This window comes from Alternaria ethzedia (assembly GCF_023757985.1).
Source record: "Alternaria ethzedia strain BMP 0044 chromosome Unknown scaffold_6, whole genome shotgun sequence".
NCBI lineage: Eukaryota > Fungi > Ascomycota > Dothideomycetes > Pleosporales > Pleosporaceae > Alternaria > Alternaria ethzedia.
In genome coordinates, this window is record NW_026056199.1 from 855,976 (window position 1) to 871,711 (window position 15,736).

At 54.2% G+C, this 15,736-nt stretch overlaps 5 protein-coding genes across 5 annotated transcripts; 2 read left to right on the forward strand and 3 right to left on the reverse strand.

Annotated features, from left to right (window-relative positions):
• Positions 1 to 278: 278 nt before the first annotated feature.
• J4E87_003565 (uncharacterized protein) lies at positions 279 to 1,802 on the reverse strand (the record flags this gene model as incomplete). Its single annotated transcript, XM_049375190.1, has 1 exon — positions 279 to 1,802. The coding sequence occupies one exon, from the start codon at positions 1,800 to 1,802 to the stop codon at positions 279 to 281; it is 1,524 nt and encodes a 507-aa protein (XP_049235112.1).
• Positions 1,803 to 2,319: 517 nt separating this feature from the next.
• J4E87_003566 (uncharacterized protein) lies at positions 2,320 to 5,465 on the forward strand (the record flags this gene model as incomplete). The annotated part of the gene is made up of 7 exons (XM_049375191.1): positions 2,320 to 2,495; positions 2,541 to 4,253; positions 4,798 to 4,834; positions 4,887 to 4,948; positions 5,095 to 5,121; positions 5,301 to 5,400; positions 5,457 to 5,465. 7 exons carry the CDS (start codon positions 2,320 to 2,322, stop codon positions 5,463 to 5,465), a joined length of 2,124 nt encoding a protein of 707 aa, XP_049235113.1.
• Positions 5,466 to 6,329: 864 nt separating this feature from the next.
• Positions 6,330 to 8,685, reverse strand: J4E87_003567 (uncharacterized protein; the record flags this gene model as incomplete). Its single annotated transcript, XM_049375192.1, has 5 exons — positions 6,330 to 6,539; positions 6,595 to 7,188; positions 7,238 to 7,377; positions 7,426 to 8,157; positions 8,214 to 8,685. 5 exons carry the CDS (start codon positions 8,683 to 8,685, stop codon positions 6,330 to 6,332), a joined length of 2,148 nt encoding a protein of 715 aa, XP_049235114.1.
• Positions 8,686 to 9,271: 586 nt separating this feature from the next.
• J4E87_003568 (uncharacterized protein) lies at positions 9,272 to 11,665 on the reverse strand (the record flags this gene model as incomplete). Its single annotated transcript, XM_049375193.1, has 1 exon — positions 9,272 to 11,665. The coding sequence occupies one exon, from the start codon at positions 11,663 to 11,665 to the stop codon at positions 9,272 to 9,274; it is 2,394 nt and encodes a 797-aa protein (XP_049235115.1).
• A 2,163-nt stretch (positions 11,666 to 13,828) lies between these two features.
• J4E87_003569 (uncharacterized protein) lies at positions 13,829 to 15,025 on the forward strand (the record flags this gene model as incomplete). The annotated part of the gene is made up of 1 exon (XM_049375194.1): positions 13,829 to 15,025. The coding sequence occupies one exon, from the start codon at positions 13,829 to 13,831 to the stop codon at positions 15,023 to 15,025; it is 1,197 nt and encodes a 398-aa protein (XP_049235116.1).
• Between the last annotated feature and the right edge of the window lie 711 nt (positions 15,026 to 15,736).

Genomic DNA, 15,736 nt, shown 5'->3' on the forward strand with positions numbered 1-15,736 from the left:
GAGCTTTTTTGTATTCTGTCCCTTCTTCGGGGGATGTTAACTAGCTATGTAAAGATACAAATATCTCTATCCAGGAGTCGTTGACGTAAGCTCGATCTAATCGATCTAAACAGGTCGTCGTCCTTACTACCATAACTTTTCGTAAGACGAGCATTAAGCGGCTAAAAGCCAATCGGTGAATGAATACAGCGCAAACAGCATGATAGCAGCAGAAGAGAAACAACCAAAGTGGCGGGACCAGCCAAGCCAACCTAAGGATACAGAAGCAACAAGCCAGATCAAAATCGCTCAAGTTCCTGGAAGCGCTCGACGGGGTCAGCAAAAGATCGCGTCAAGCCAACCGATGCCCAAAAGTCGTCACTGACATCTTCCCTGCGCGCGAGACGCTCCAGCAACGACCGCGCATCACGGAGCTCCTGATCGAGTGGTGGCGGTTGCGGCGACTCCGCGGGTATGAGTGGAGGCATACCCTCGTAGTCATTGGCGCTCACGGATTCCTCTGCTGGTCCATCGAGCTGGGGGATTTGCGGTCTCTGCGGCGCTTCCGTCTCGGCGTCCCGCCAGATGCCGGAGTTGTAGAAGCTGTGAACGACCTCGCTGGCGTCGCGGGATCGGTCGATTACGCGGAGTCCGTAGCGTTCGGTATCGCGCGCAGGAGGTTCGCTGGAGAAGTACGATGGGCGCATTCTTCGGCGAGGGGCGGTCGAGTCTGAAATGTTCAAGCGGTTCCTGCGGGCCTCTGTGCCGGTACGACGGCGTATGCTGCCGCGTACGTCCATCTCTTCTTCTTCGGTGTCGGAGGCTGAGTCGTCCTCCGAGGTATCGCATGCCCGCATGAATTGCTCGTTTTGTGGAGGGGAAGGACGTCGTGATGGCACTGTAAGGTGGGTATGCGACGATGCGGCCGAGTTGGCACTTCCTGCTCGTGAGCTGGGATGCGAATTTGTGAATGAGGCTGCGGCTGCGGCTGATGCGAATGATGACCCCGCACTTGGTGCGACGGGGTCGTCCACGACGGTGGTGAGGAAGCTGTCCCATTGCAACTGATCTTCAAAGGGACTGACGCTGCGATTCCGGTCGCCTAAGCCATCCAGCGCACCAGCTGGACTCCAGGACTCGCGCAGAGAGCTGGCAGGTAGCGGTCCGTCAGCAATGGTGCGGCGACCCATTCTACGCAGCGGAGGAAATGCTACAGCGTGATTCTCGCCTGTCTCGTGGCTCTCCTCGGGCGCATTCACACTATCGCCTCGCGTCGATCGGTCAGCACGGGGGCTCTGAGAACGCGTTGATCGTCTGGTAGTGCGACGGTATGATCTGTATTCGCGCAGGCGTGAAAATGGGTCTTGCGCATCGCGTTGTGCTTCCGTTTCGGGCGTTCGCGACGCTGCCGCTGGCGCAAATCCCGGGGTGAAAGCGGGCAAGGGGCGGTCATGGTCGGGAGTCGCGCGCGTCTCATACGCGCGCATGTAGCCATCGAGGCGATTGCGCGATCGGCGCACGCTGCTCTCGTCGCGTTGTAGAGTAGGTGGGTGTCTCGAAGGCTCGTTGCTGCGGTATTCGGTCCTCGACACTTCGGGGACGGGTGGCGGTGCCAGACGCGCGCGATGCGACGAGCGAGGAATCCATTCAATATGCGGACCGGAGATGAGGAAATCCGTGTCGAGGGCGCTGTGAGGGCGCGGTGACCTGTTGGGTCTGACGCGGCGGCGGATGGGTGAGCGTGAGCCGGCAATGTCAGCCCTCAGTGCGTCTTTCTTCGCGTCTTCTTCGCGATTAATGTTCCATCCGATCGGGATACCCATTGCGCCAAATGTGTGATCTGCTTCGTTCCAAAAAAGATGGGTGAGGTGCGGTGTTGATGGTGACGCGCCGGATGATGCTAATGGGATGGGTCGGAGAAGGAACTAGGGCGGCAGAGCGGCGCACGTCGCAGCCGCCTAAACCAGGACAGTGAGGCTGAAGGGTCCGGGGGAGGCGCAGAACTTCAAGTGGGATGACAGCGCTGACACTTGTCTCCCAACATTCATATAGCAAACGTCTTTGGTCTAGATTATCACCTCTGAATAGCTTGTCTCAGCTTCACTTTACTGTGTATCGCAGTTCCATGTTCCCACAGCAAACGACCCATCGTCTTCGCCAGGCGCGACCGCGATCGCCAAGCCTCAGTTACCCAATGCAGCAAGGTCGCACCTGTCCGCAGCTTTTGGTCCACTCGCCCCAATGAGTCAACTTAACCTGCAGGTACATCGTTTCAGAACATTCCGCGTCTGCCTGGACCCATAGTTGCCTATGCTACTGTAAACTACTCGTCTCGTGGTCATGATCCAGCCTGGCTTGGAACGGATCAGTCTGCTTCTGAAGAATGTCCACTTTCCGTGGAAATCGATACATGTCGCTGGCACAAACGGCAAAGGATCCATTTGCCACTATGCCTCGAGGCTCCTTTCCAAGCGACTCACAATTGGCAAATTCACATCTCCACATCTCATAGACAGGTACGCACGCTGTCACGTGAGCTAGTTCTCATCTAACTTTTCCAGATGGGACTGTATAAGCATCAACCATAAGCCCGTGGAAGAGGCCCTCTTTCGCAAGATCGAGAAGCACTATCTGGACCTGAGTATAAGAGATGGCATCAGTGCTTCAAATTTCGAAATATTGACCGCCACTGCTTTCCACATCTTCAACGAAGCCAAAATTGACATTGGCATCGTTGAAGTGGGCATGGGCGGAAAGCTCGACGCTACCAATATATTGAACAACCAAGCGGTTTCAGTCATTGCAAAGATAGCGCGAGACCACGAAGGCTTTTTAGGTGATACCCTAGAAGAGATCGCACTCCACAAAGCTGGCATCCTCAGGCCGGATGTGCCCTACCTTGTCAATCCTAAAAATGAGGGAAACGTCAAAGAGGTCATTGAGGAACATGCTCGCAGCATTGGGGCAGGACCTTGTTTGGAATATGACCCCCCGGGCTTTTCGAAGATGCTGTTTGCGAACGAAGACCGGCCACCAAAACCGACCGATCAACGAGAAAATATTGTCCTCGCAGCAAGGGCTACGATGGCAGCAATGGAGAGCCTCGGCAAAGAGATGAAACCGTTTGTGATGCAACAAACCTTGCACGGCGCAAGGAACATTCCATACCCAGGACGACTAGAGCCGGTTCGAGTACCGCCTATCTTTGGTGGGCCAAGCACGGATGGCACGACTGGAGTCAGTCAAAAAGGAGAGTTCATCCTGGTAGATGGAGCTCATAACGCTGACGCTGCCACACTGCTGAGTGGCCACGTCGGACGGAATCTGCGGGTAAGGAAGAAGGTTCCTGGTGTTCAAAGGCCACGCAGGGGATGGCCTATCACATGGGTACTTGCAATGACCGATGGGAAAGATGCACATAAATTCCTGAGAAACATACTACACCGAGGAGACAACGTCGTCACTACATCCTTTGGTCCGGTGGATGGTATGCCTTGGGTGAAACCAATGCATCCAAAACGACTCCTCGCCATAGCAAAATCGATCGAGCCCACTATCACAGGGCTAGCTGTGGAAGAAGGCGGGCCGCTCCGAGCGCTTTGTACAGCAAAATACCTTCGAGAACCCGAAGGACCGATCGTCCTGACAGGTAGTCTGTACCTTGTTGGTGACCTTCATCGTGATTTGCGGGCGAATTATGGAAAGGACTACTGGAACAGACCACATTTTGAGGAGACCAGGAAGAAGTTTGCAGCGATGCTAGAGGAGGAGAAGCACAGAGCCAACTGGCTGCTCGGCGGACCCATCGACCCCTTTGATCAACCTCTTGATTTCAATGTCAGAAAAGGCGAAGAAAGCGACGAGTGGAAAAGGCAGCAAGCAAACCGCGAAAAGCGGAGGGCCATGCAAGAAGAGATCGAGGCTCTTGACCGGGAGATGGAGCTTCTCACAGCCGAAGAGCAGCGTCTCACAAAAGGGCGCACGTCGGCTACAAATAACGACACACCGGCTACAGATCAGCGATCAAATCCACCCCGTATCCACAACCCAGCGATCACTTTGTTAGAGGAAGGCGCACCCCTCCCCAGCAAATACAAGACGAAGAGCCTTGAAAGCGGGGCGAAGATCAGATATCACAAAACAGTGTCGTCGTCACTGGATGAGGAAAAACGGGTGGAGCCTTCTCCTCCTATATATAGGGCACCCCTCAAGGCCGATGAATACAGCCCGACCACCTTGGATAATGGCGGAAGGATAAGATTCCACAAAGTAGAGTAAGTTGCTCAGCCAACAAGAGCGAAGGGCCTACCGAAACTGACCAGTGAATAGGAGCAGGAGTGGCACGCTGGTGGTCAACTTGGGTCACCGTCGGGAGTAGACATTTGATCGGCGCTTGGAGGTCGAAATCCTAACCTGTACGATATGATTGTGTATGAACGTTGCGGTAGCAGTGGATTGCAGTTCGATGGTGACGTGGTATGTGCAGGGAGACACCACTGTGCAAATGTCATTATATCTTCTAGGTTCTTCATGTGTATACTATTGTCGAACTTATCCTGGGGGTTTCTAGTGCATTACACAAGTAAAAGTGCTTCAGTCCCTATCGTACGCTCTTGACTCCAAGCTCTGTCCCAAAGAGCACAAGAGCGCACGTGCAGAAGCAAGCAGCCGCTCTCCGGCGATACAGCATCTAGCGGTCACAGATCTGATCAGCTCGCAAACCCCACTTTTTACTAGTGAAACTACCGCATGCGGCATCTTTGGCAGTAAAACCGTGGATTATGGCGATCTCTTGGCACAGCGAAACGTCGCGATCAGTTCTGAGGGCTGCCCCCGCGGCGGTGGCGCCGGCAAGGTTAGCGGCCAGCACAGACCACCCCACACAATATTCGATTTCGACGGTCGAGCATCGTGACCCCGACAAGCCTACGCACGCCCGATTCAACACCGCCGACAACAAGTCAATACTGTCAGTAGCCCTTTTTGAAGCCGTCGCAGAGGCTTTCGTAAATGTACAATTTCAACTGACTTGGAAATAGCAAGCGACAATCCCCCGTCCAAAACCCTCCAACCACACATCATGTCTCACGAGTCGGTCTGGTATTCGCGCCCTAGGACTTACGGCAAGGGCTCCCGCGAGTGGTACGTTTGAATCCAAAATTTCGATACACTAGATGGAGGAGGGGGAAGAGGCGCCGATTATATACGCGGCTGGGGCCAGGGCGAGCGCACCGTGTTGGTCTGCGCGAGGGGAGGGATTGGATGCACCTGATGCAACGGGCCAGGATACCAGTACGCGATGGCTAACACAGTACTCACAGCCGCGTCTGCACCCACCCCGCTGGTCTGATCCGCAAGTACGGCCTCAACATCTGCCGTCAGTGCTTCCGCGAGAAGAGCTCCGACATTGGCTTCGTCAAGGTACGTCTTCTGTACCTTACTTCTACAATGATGTACGCATACTCACATCGCAACAGCACCGATAGATTTTCTCTCTACCGTACGCTTCGAGGGCTGGAGTAGAAGGCGCATGTGACGATGATTACCTGACGATACGATACAACAATGTTACCTCGACCCGACCGCCCCACACGATCAAGCAAGAGGACGGATATGGGTCTGAGATAAAAGGAAAAGCAAGCTGAGAGAGTGGGCTTTGTAGTCGGGTGGGGATGGTTCTGCATGGCGTATTTCCTCATACTGTGTTTACGGGCAATGGGGGATACCCGGCCTTGCATGCAATGAGAAATCAATCCTGAATTCACAATGCGGCTCTTACTCGTGGTGTGAAGACATGGATTATTGGTGCACTGATGTAACAGAGGGGCGTCTTTCGAACTCAGCACACATGATGCAGGCTGTCATCGACAGCTGGGACCCAAGGCTCGTCACCCCGACAAGATATCTCATCATCGACAGCCCAGTTTTGTTCTTAGTCCTACTATACCACAGTCATGGACAGGGCAAGCGCTCATCTTCCTCGTCATCTCACAGAACCCGTCAAGTAGCAGATGATACAATATTGCCAGCACAAGCGAACAGCAGATATACGTTGAGGACAAGGCAGAAGCATCCAATCTCATTCATACACAGGTATATACGTCGACCTCTTGATATCAAATGCGCGCGAACGAAAGCAACAAAACAAGACGTAAGAGACATGTACAAATTACAACCTTGGCTCATGACAATCCGACAACCAACTGTTCAAGAAGACGAGAGCACGAGCATCCGTCATTCACCCATCCATCACCGCTATGCCCTTTCATTCATCGCCCTTGATTGCCATGAAGAAACGGACAAGGAGACATTATCTCCCCTTCTCTTAATTCCACAAACACACGTGTTGCTTACTCCGCCTGGGGCATACTCTCCACCTCTTCACTCAACGCCCGCCAGTTATCCGCCTGCAGCTCCGCATACTTGACACGTTCCTGCGCCCACTCCTGATGCAGTCTGCTAACGTGGTATTGCGACTTTTGGAAGAAGAGTAGTTCGTCGCGGATGCATTCCTGGATGAAGACGCCGCGGGCGTGTTGTTGGACGATGGATTCCTTGTCCTAGTATTACGCGTTAGAAGATGACCTCATTGTATAAAGGGGATTGGAAACTAACCTTGAAAATGGCATCCTCCACCTTCTCCGCCTCACCGGGCTTGATCTGCTCGGCGGGTTTCTGGCGGATGTTGTGGAGCTTGGTTTCGTTGTTTGCGATGCGCTTTTCCAGTTGGGGGATGTTGTCGCGGGCGTACTTGTCTCGGCGGTCGAACATGTCGCGTACGCTGACTAGAGTGTCTCTCTGTCTCTTCAGGTCTTCGAGAACACCTTCTTCCCATCCTCTTGATTCGTCTTCTAGCAATTGTCTGCTGGAGTCGAGGTGTCGCGCTGTAGCGTTCATGCCCTCGTTCAACAATGGCACGTCGTTTGTGTCGACTGCGTATGTTTCTTGACTTGACTCTGTGAGTCCGCTGAGAGCAGAGGAGAAACGTGCGTATTCGGCTGCCATTCCTTCGTTTCGGCGGGAGAGGCGCTCCATCATGCTGCAGAGGGTGATGTAGGTTTCTGCGCTGCGTCGGACGCCAGATCGGACGGTGTCAAAGAGCTCAGGGAGGGTCTTCGGGAGGGAGTCTTCGAGATCCGGTGGTAGGGGTTTGCCGGTGAATTCTTCCTGAACGGAGAGGTTGGCTTGTTTGCGCCATACTGCGAGTTCCTGTTCCAATTAGTGCATGCTAGGCAGTCTCCAAACATATTAAACCTACCGTGGGTACTGTCAGGAACATGACTACCAGCTGCTCCTGGTTCAGAACTGGATGCCGTACGAGCGCGTTGGTGAAGCGCGCAAGGCCCTTTCTTCGCTTCTCGAGGAAAGTGGCATCTGCAGCTATTGGGTTGCCGTTGACTAAGAAATCTCAATACGTATCAAGGCTACAGCAGGATGAGTACTTACTACCGACCCTCTTTGGGGGCAACAATGGCAATTGTCTGAAGGGATACCGCTTGTGCAAACAGTCCAGCAGCCAGACGAAATCACTGTATCGGCGCACGACCTTTGTGGTGCGTTTCGAGCTGGCAACTTCGTAGTTGCGGTGCTGGAACATGAACATGCCCTCTTTCTCTGAGAGCGCAGTAATGGTAATGACCTCTTCGTTCCCACTGCCGCCTGGATTCAGTCGCCCAATGGATCTGCCCAACTCTGGTGTCGCATTGGAGCCACCCTCTCCTCCTGCGGGTGCGCCAAAGCCTTCTTCGCCCAAGCCAGGGGCAGCGAATGGCTGGCTCGCTCCGCCATTGTATCCGCCCCAGCCACCTTCACTGCTCAAAGAACTTGGCTGGACGGGCTGCGGGATGTTGGAGGAAGCGGCGGTCGATTGTGTTGTAAACTGACTCGTCGTTCGTGCGGTTGGGGGTAAGCTCGAGCCGTTGGTGTGCGGTTGGGAGCTTGTATAGCTCGCGTGGCTGTGGCCTCTGTGCAGGTCAGGGCTGCCCCAAGGATCCGCCTCTGGGTCGCCAAAGGATTGCTTGCGCATAGGCGCGCTCGACTTGCTTGAAGGAGACGGTTGTTGCGCAGACGGCTGGCGTTGCGGCGCGGGAGGGGTCGGGGGCTGGGCTTGTTGGGGAGGAGGTGATGGTTCGCGGGCCTTGGTGGACTGTGGCAGCGTCACGGTTGGGACGGGAAGATCTGGCGGGGCGTCAATATCGTTCTTTCGCGGTATGCGCGACGATGCTAACACTCACTCCTTTTCCTCTCGTCGACGCTGTCTAGGGTGATGTCCTCATGCTCTTGCGCCAACCCAATCAGGGCGAAGACAACATTGAACTCGTTCCTGCCCAGTTCGGCGCTGCCACCAGACGGTAGCACAATCTCGAGGATCTTGGACTGCGCGTGACCGGGGATGTCGCTCTCGGCCAGTAGCTTCTTGACACCCTCGACGCTGACCCCATTGCCTTCGCGGTCGCCAGCATCTAGCAGTGCGTCGAAAGCGTCAATGTACGAGTCGGGCACGTCCGAGGCAGGCAGCAGCGACTTGACGAGAGCTTCGCGTCCGGCTTTCTTGGGCGTGGGGAAGCCCCAGGGCGAGTCGTTGGCGTCGAGGTCGTCTGCGAACAAGCTGTTGCCCGTCTTGCCCGCGGGCTTGGGATCGTCATCGAAGAGCGACGATGACTGCTTCGCGCGCTGCGGCGGGTCATCGTCACCGAATAAAGACATTGTCGTCTGGAGAAGATGCGCAGCCGACTAATTATTTCTAAGCTGCACGTCGTCGATGGACAGAATGCAGGGCCACAGCTTAGACTGGAGGTGCTACACGCGATGATAACATGGAGCTATGATGCGGCGGTGCAAGGAACCGGGCTCCACTAACGCCCGTCCCATGCCCTACCAGATCGTCACAGCCTTATCAATGCCTTGGCACACCTGCTTGACTTTGGACAACTGTAAACGTAGGAGTTACTGACAAGTGCGAATGTATGATTTACTGATTTATTGATATTTTGCTGTGCATGCTATAGCGCTTAATAGATCGCAGTATCCACTGCTCCCCCTGTCGTCGCAGGCTTGCGCCATTCCACCTAAATCAAAGAGCCTGACCTTATGGCCGGCGGGTATCCATCCCTCATACAAACACCAAAGATTTTTTAAGTTCCAATTGCGCCATTCCATGCCAATGCTGTGTGGGGTTTCCACTGTCCTCAATCCATGCCACCAATGCGCCGTTCAATGTGGGGGTATATACGTGTTATCAACGTTCGAAATATAAACAGAAACATGCGAGAGAAGATGGTGCGCCGACAAGCTACCTGTTGTGATCTGTCCGAGTGTGGTTTTCGGGCCTGCTAAAGTCGATGGTTGAAGTCGACTCGTCTTGTGGCAACGGTGAACTCGGTGCAGACGGCGGTTGTCGCAACTCTGTCCCAAGACCACCAGTGTTGTGTTGGCGGCCAAGCGGGGCTGCCGGCGAGAACCGGATACGGGGAGTGCGTGTGGAGTTTGGCGAGGCCGACAGGTTGACGACCTCGCTTGAATTAGTCCCTCCATGAGATTGATCATGTTCGCTCGGAGTTGGCGCACTCGCTTGCTGCGTACCCGCACTGGCAGAGGACTCGTCCTGTTGAGCTTGTTGCTGCTGGCGGATGATGTCTGGAGACCAGGTTTGGCCCCGAGGTTGAGCTGGAATGATCGTGACAGGCAGAGTCGTTTCGTGCTGTGACCCAGGTTTCTTCTTCGACCTGAGCTTCTCGCCTTGCTGTGCAGCAAAGGTTCCCAGCCGATCGGCTAGAGCTAGCCCGTTGTAGTTGCGAGGGGGTATGTTGGCTGCGACGTCGTCTACCGCGAGTGGTTCGATGACCTGCCCCCTCTGGAGTTCCTTTGGCGGGGTCCGTCCTTTTCGTCGGAATGGGTTTCCTAAAGCTTGCCATTGGAATCTACTCCGGCTGGTAACAGGTTCCAGTTCTCCTCCCTTTTCAGGATCCTCAGGATCAGCTGGTTGAGCCCGAGGTTCCTGTGATGAGTCTTGTGTTTGTGGCTGTGCTTCACGATTTCCTGGTCGATCGTCTGCCGGTGCGTGCCGGGGATTCACAGGTGTATCGCTTATGGGATGATAGCGGACTGTGTATACAGTCGAGTCAGCACTGGTGGTGTCTGTCCTGCTGACCGGTGATGCGATGACTGGTACTGGAGGCGGAGTCTGCACTCGTACATAGGCCCGCGAGTTGCGGTCTCCACGTGCAGCAGATGCGGACCTTCGCACAACCGGAGGTGGTGCAGGAATGTGGATGGTGCGCTTCTTTCGTGCTTCTGCTCGTGGTGATTCGGTCATCTTGCGTCCAAACCTCTGAGCAAGGTCGTTGAAGCGGCCGGCATGTGCTGATGTGAACGCGCCGACGCCGAAGCCGCCTGAGCTTCCCCCACTCTTCTTCTCATCTTTTTCTGATAGCTGGCCCTTGCGTTTCGAAGGCCATTTGGAGTCGGACGGGGTGTTGTCGAGCATATCGTCTCCATCGTATATTTCTCTCCCCAAAATTCCGTCTTTTCTCTCTTCTCTTTCCAGCGCTTCAATGCGCTCCACCCACTCCCAAACGATGACACTGGCAGCGGCAGCCCCTACCCAGCGGAAGTAGTCTCCCCATCCGGCAATGGTGTAGTTGGCGATATCGGTAATGAAAAATACGACGGGCGTGAGGATAGCGATGATAGATAGCAGGGCAACGACGCTCATGTTCCACATCATGGAGTGGTAGAAGGCGTATCGTCTCTTGGTGATGGCGTAGTACATAACCCAGGCGGCGTAGAGCATGCTGAGTGATAGTTGGAATAGGTAGCTGAGGGCGGGGATCGCGGTGTCGAAGTGTGCGGGGCGGCGTTGGTTCTCATAGGGACCGAAGCTGTTCAGACAGCTGAATGCAATGTCGAGCAAGATGAGAGCGAATCCGACCCATTTGATGATGACCTTCTCTTTGTGGCGCGGGAATAGGCGTATCAGGGTCTGTACTTGTGCGAGCCAGAGGAAGATGTCGGAAACAACGCGCGAAACCTTGATTTCCATGCCAGCCACGACCTGGTCGCGCAGCTCCATGGCGTCGATGAAGCCCTCCTCGTACTGGCGTTCGGCGATCTTGAACGTGTCGGCGGTGGCGAGCGTCAGGGAAATGGCGACGGTCAGGGCCGCGGCCTTCTGCAGCCATGGACGGCTTCCGACTCCGATGATGGATCCGCTCCCTGTTGCGCCGCTGATCATGCCGCGTCGTCCCATGAGCCCTGAGCGTCCCGAAGCGTTGCCGACGAAGAAGGTGCGTGGTGTGATGATGAGCATGATGACGAGCATCCAGGCGATGACGGTCGCGGCGCCTGTCGCGTAGGCCTGGGGCGTGATGGAGGCGTGGAAGGGGTCGCGCATGTCGGCGACGCTGGTGATGCCCCCCGTGCCGTCGTCGATGTTGCCCTGTTGGGTGGCCGTGTTGGTGCAGAGCGGGCGGAAGACGGCATTCTGGTCGAGCGTGATGGTGTTGCCGGGCGAAATTTCGATGGTACCGTGGGCAGGCAGCTTGTACGAGGGACAGTGCTGGTAGCGGTCGTCAGTCGCGTGCGTGGAGGGCGTCGCGGTCGTGATACTCACGTAGGGTCGGGTGGCATCGGGCGCGCGACGGTCCAGGAGAGGCGCTCCATGCCGCCAGGACTCGGCCTCCCACATGGTCGGTCGGCGGTTATACTGGTCCAGCAGCAGTTCGTGTCCGGTAGAAGAAGCCCATGGAGATTCAGACGAGCGACATGGCCTGTGTGTGGTGTTGAGGTCGAGGGTCGCCGTCGTGGGTTAAGCGTCAAGGCCAAGTGGGAGGTGTCTGGGCGAAGCTTGAGGGAATGCAGGCGGTCCCGGTGGCACCTGCCGTTCCAGACTGCCACTGCCCGCCGCTGATTGGCGCGTCTTTCGGCCCTTCCAAACAGAAAGTCAGAAACTACCACCAGCCGCGGAGCCCCCAGTCACTCCGCAGCCCGAAACGTCGCAGACTGAAGCCAGCAGAGTGGGCCGCGTGTGCAACTCCAAACTGCTTCACGCGCGCTCTGGGCTTTCTCGCCCGTATCAATCGCGAACACTGTGCAGCCTCCTCAGGGTGAGTCTCGTCCGCGCATGAACCAATCTCGTCGGCGCAGGGTGGCAGGGCGCGCGCAGCCTCGGATCATATCGGGGAGACATGGGGGACCCTCTTTTCGCGACTGGGGAAGCTGGATGCCTTCCCCAGCACTGACAACAAAATCTAACCACCTGGCCGCTACTGCACCGCCAAATCAATACGTTCATGCGATGTTGAACAGGTAGAGAATATGGTTTGCCCGTTCCCTGCTCACGCTTCAAACGACAGCTCGTGGCTAAGATTCACTACTGCTACTGCGTCTATCCCAGCCCAGGCCTGAGGCTCACAGATGGCGTGATCTCGGTGACAGCTGCACCATGACTGAAGCCCAGTCCGCACAACAACATCGATATTCTTAGTTCAACGTCGACTTCATCCCAAAACCGGATTCTGCGTCCTCGTAATGCACCAGCGAACACATCATCACGAGTGGTCTGTATACCAGCCGTTGTAGCCGGGCATCGTCCGAAAAACACTTCGAGTCGACCACGTGCATGCGCTTCGCTTAATTGAAGAAAGCGCATTCAGTCATTCGACATACGAATCGAGCTGTCTCGATCTGTTCAACCTTGGAGAACACCAACCTCAAGAGGCAATCGGGACAAGCTGCTTCGTGCGGGCGAACATCCGGGAAAGCTTGAACACGCCCGCGTTCTGGCCATGCGCGTCTAGAACCACCAACACAGTTCAGCCTGGTCTGACGCGCTTGATCCTTCCGTGAACACCTCTGCAGCTGTTCGCCAAGGGACACTACATGCTGCCGACTTCCGATCCTGACGCCGCTCGTAGCCTGCAGTCAGTGTCGCGCGACATGACGAACCTGTGGAACGTGCTGTCAGCCAAACTCTCTTGTCAGCTCTCACCGCTTGCGATGATTTGGGACTATGTATACAGCGAACAGGTATCACCCAAACCGTCATCTCCACGTTTATCCGCTGGAGCTCGACAAAAAGATACTCGAGTCTCAAGTCGAGCGTGGACTCCTGAACACCGCATGCAACTCATTTGTATGTCTGCGTGACATGTCGGTCCAAACTGCCTTTCCAACACGCGCCCTCTTCTATTCTACACTTCCCCTACAGTATCTTACGCTTTGCTCTCTGTATCTTGGCGCAGCGTAGCTTTTCTAAGGATTAGAAATGTTCATGTGTAAATATGGGATCTAAAGCCTTCTAGGTGCACAGAGATATCAGAATCGGGTAGCTTGGTGCCATGAAGCTCGTCGATCGAGGGTACCGTCGCCTTTGAGGGAATCGAGCAGGTTTGTAGCATTGAGTTATGAAATGTCTTGTGGAAAGCTGGGTATGTGAGTCTGTAGGTAAAGATTGGAACTGTTTGTCATACATACTCCATTACCAGACATGTATGTGAAGCCACATTCAATGCAACGAACGCGTTTTCACACAGGAGTATGTGAACCTAGTTGATGTGCTAGGTATAAGTATCCCTCGACATAGCCATCCTTGCGTTGCTTCTTTAGAACACGCATTATACTATCGACAACTACATATACCTTTCAACTTACTCATCACTTCAATCAGTATTCGCCAGGAGCGAACATCAGCATATCAACCAACCACGTTTCCTCCAGTCACGCAAAATCACAAAGAGACTGTTACAACGCCTCCTAGCTATATTACGCTTGATATCCCATCGATAACCCCACTTCTTGGAGTAGCATCTGTCCACGCAGGAAGTGGTATATTCAAGATCTTTAGAACACGATGAAAGACCTAGTGTTGGCACCAAAGAGCAAGATCGAGACGAACATATACCGCCAAGATCTCAAAGCTTTGGAAGCACTGCGGGCCGGAAAACCAGAACCCAATTTCAACAAAAAGAAGCGCCTTGCGCCCCCAGATGAGGGAAAGGGCATGTATGACCCAGTGTTGGCACCAAAGAGCAAAATCGAGATGAAGAACTATCGCCAACAGGTCAAAGCCTTGGAAGCTCTGCGTGCCGGAGAGCCAGAACCCAAATTCAAGAAGAAGTGGGTTGAGCCCCCAGATGACGGAAAGGGCCTACCACCTGCAGTCATAAGAAAGGGTACCGTGGAGAAGAGAAAAAATAGCTACTGGGGGAACGGCTGGGACGAGCAGATAAAAGCTGAGCGTCTTGAACACAAACAAAAGCAGGCGGAAAAGTTTCACTCGAAAAATAAGGAGAAACAGTTGAGATCTAACATGATTCAGAACAAAAGGAGGAAATATATACTTGATGAGAGCAAAAACAGGCATCACGAAATGTTCATGCTCACCCCGCATGTGGACCATAAGGAAGTATTCAAACGGAGCGAACAAGAGGAATACGATAAGGCCCGTGACCTCAAAACGTTCAAAGTATCAGCAAGGAAGACGGTATCAAAATGGGGTGCAGAGTACGACAAGATGGAGGGCCCCCTAGTTTCAAATCACATACAGCAGAGTGCGATAGCTATTCCTCCAGCCGCTGGCGCACGAGCTCGTAGATTGAGCTTCCACGACAAGACCGAGCTGGGCAAAGCAGTGCAAAAGAAACCGATCGACGACAAGAAGCACTTGGTTATTGACAAGAAGCCAGTCAACCAGCGCCCACACCGCGAGATCTCACCGGGCTCTTCGGCTCAGCCTTTGGCTCGTAGGGGTAGTTGGCACGGTCGTGTAGAAGATGATGGATCCGGGGTATTGCAACGAACGCGAGATCCCGCAAAGAAGAAGGATGACAGCGCATATTACGAACGGTTGATTCACGGACTTGCAATTGATTTGAATTATGGATCTTTCGATGAAGCTTACCTTGATATAGAGAGATCGATGAAAACTGGGGAAACGATCGACGTCAAACAGCGATCTGATGATATGTGGGCGAAGCGCTGGCGGGATTTCGACCGAGATATGATCAGAGAGGGCGTCGATCCTGCATACTTCAAGTCAAGTTTCTAATTAGAGAGATTCGCTATGTAGCGTCGAGAGGAGGTGGAGTTTTGAGACGAGTAGGATTTATGTAAAAGAGCTTCAAGAAGACGTGTACCATGGGATGTATCGCCTTATGATATGACCGGCTGTGACGCCGCTGGCGCCGCCATATCTACAACGTTTCTTTTGACGATTAACATTAATTGGACAACAGAAGAATAAGTATTTGACTCAGGTTAGGGTCTGCTCTTGGTTTGGGCCGGTCGCTGAGATGGTACCTCGGTATATAGTCGGACCCTCGAGGTCATCCATGGATGTAGTATCAAAAGAGTCTCAACACCAAGCTTTTACAACGGAAAGAAACGATAGAGTGACACCCGGTGAAAGGAATTCGATTTGTGTAAACGTTGTTTGAAGATCTGTATTACGAATTCGGTATGTGCAGTTGCCATATGGGCTGTTGGAGCTCGCGTAGACACATTACGCTAGCGCACGTGCTCGCGCGCCTGCCTGAATCGCCGGGTCCTTGCAGATGCGCACTCTTTCTGCCGCCCCACCGTCATCGAAAGGAAGACGCATTGTTGCCGTCTTGGAGCACTCTATACAAACTTTTGAACAATATAATAGTCGCGCATTCATCCTCGGGAGTTTGCGACACTCGCACATCTACAGCGACGTTTTCGCAACGCGATTGTCCGACGCGACGGCGCTGCGCAAGATAGAATCTGGGCCGACACT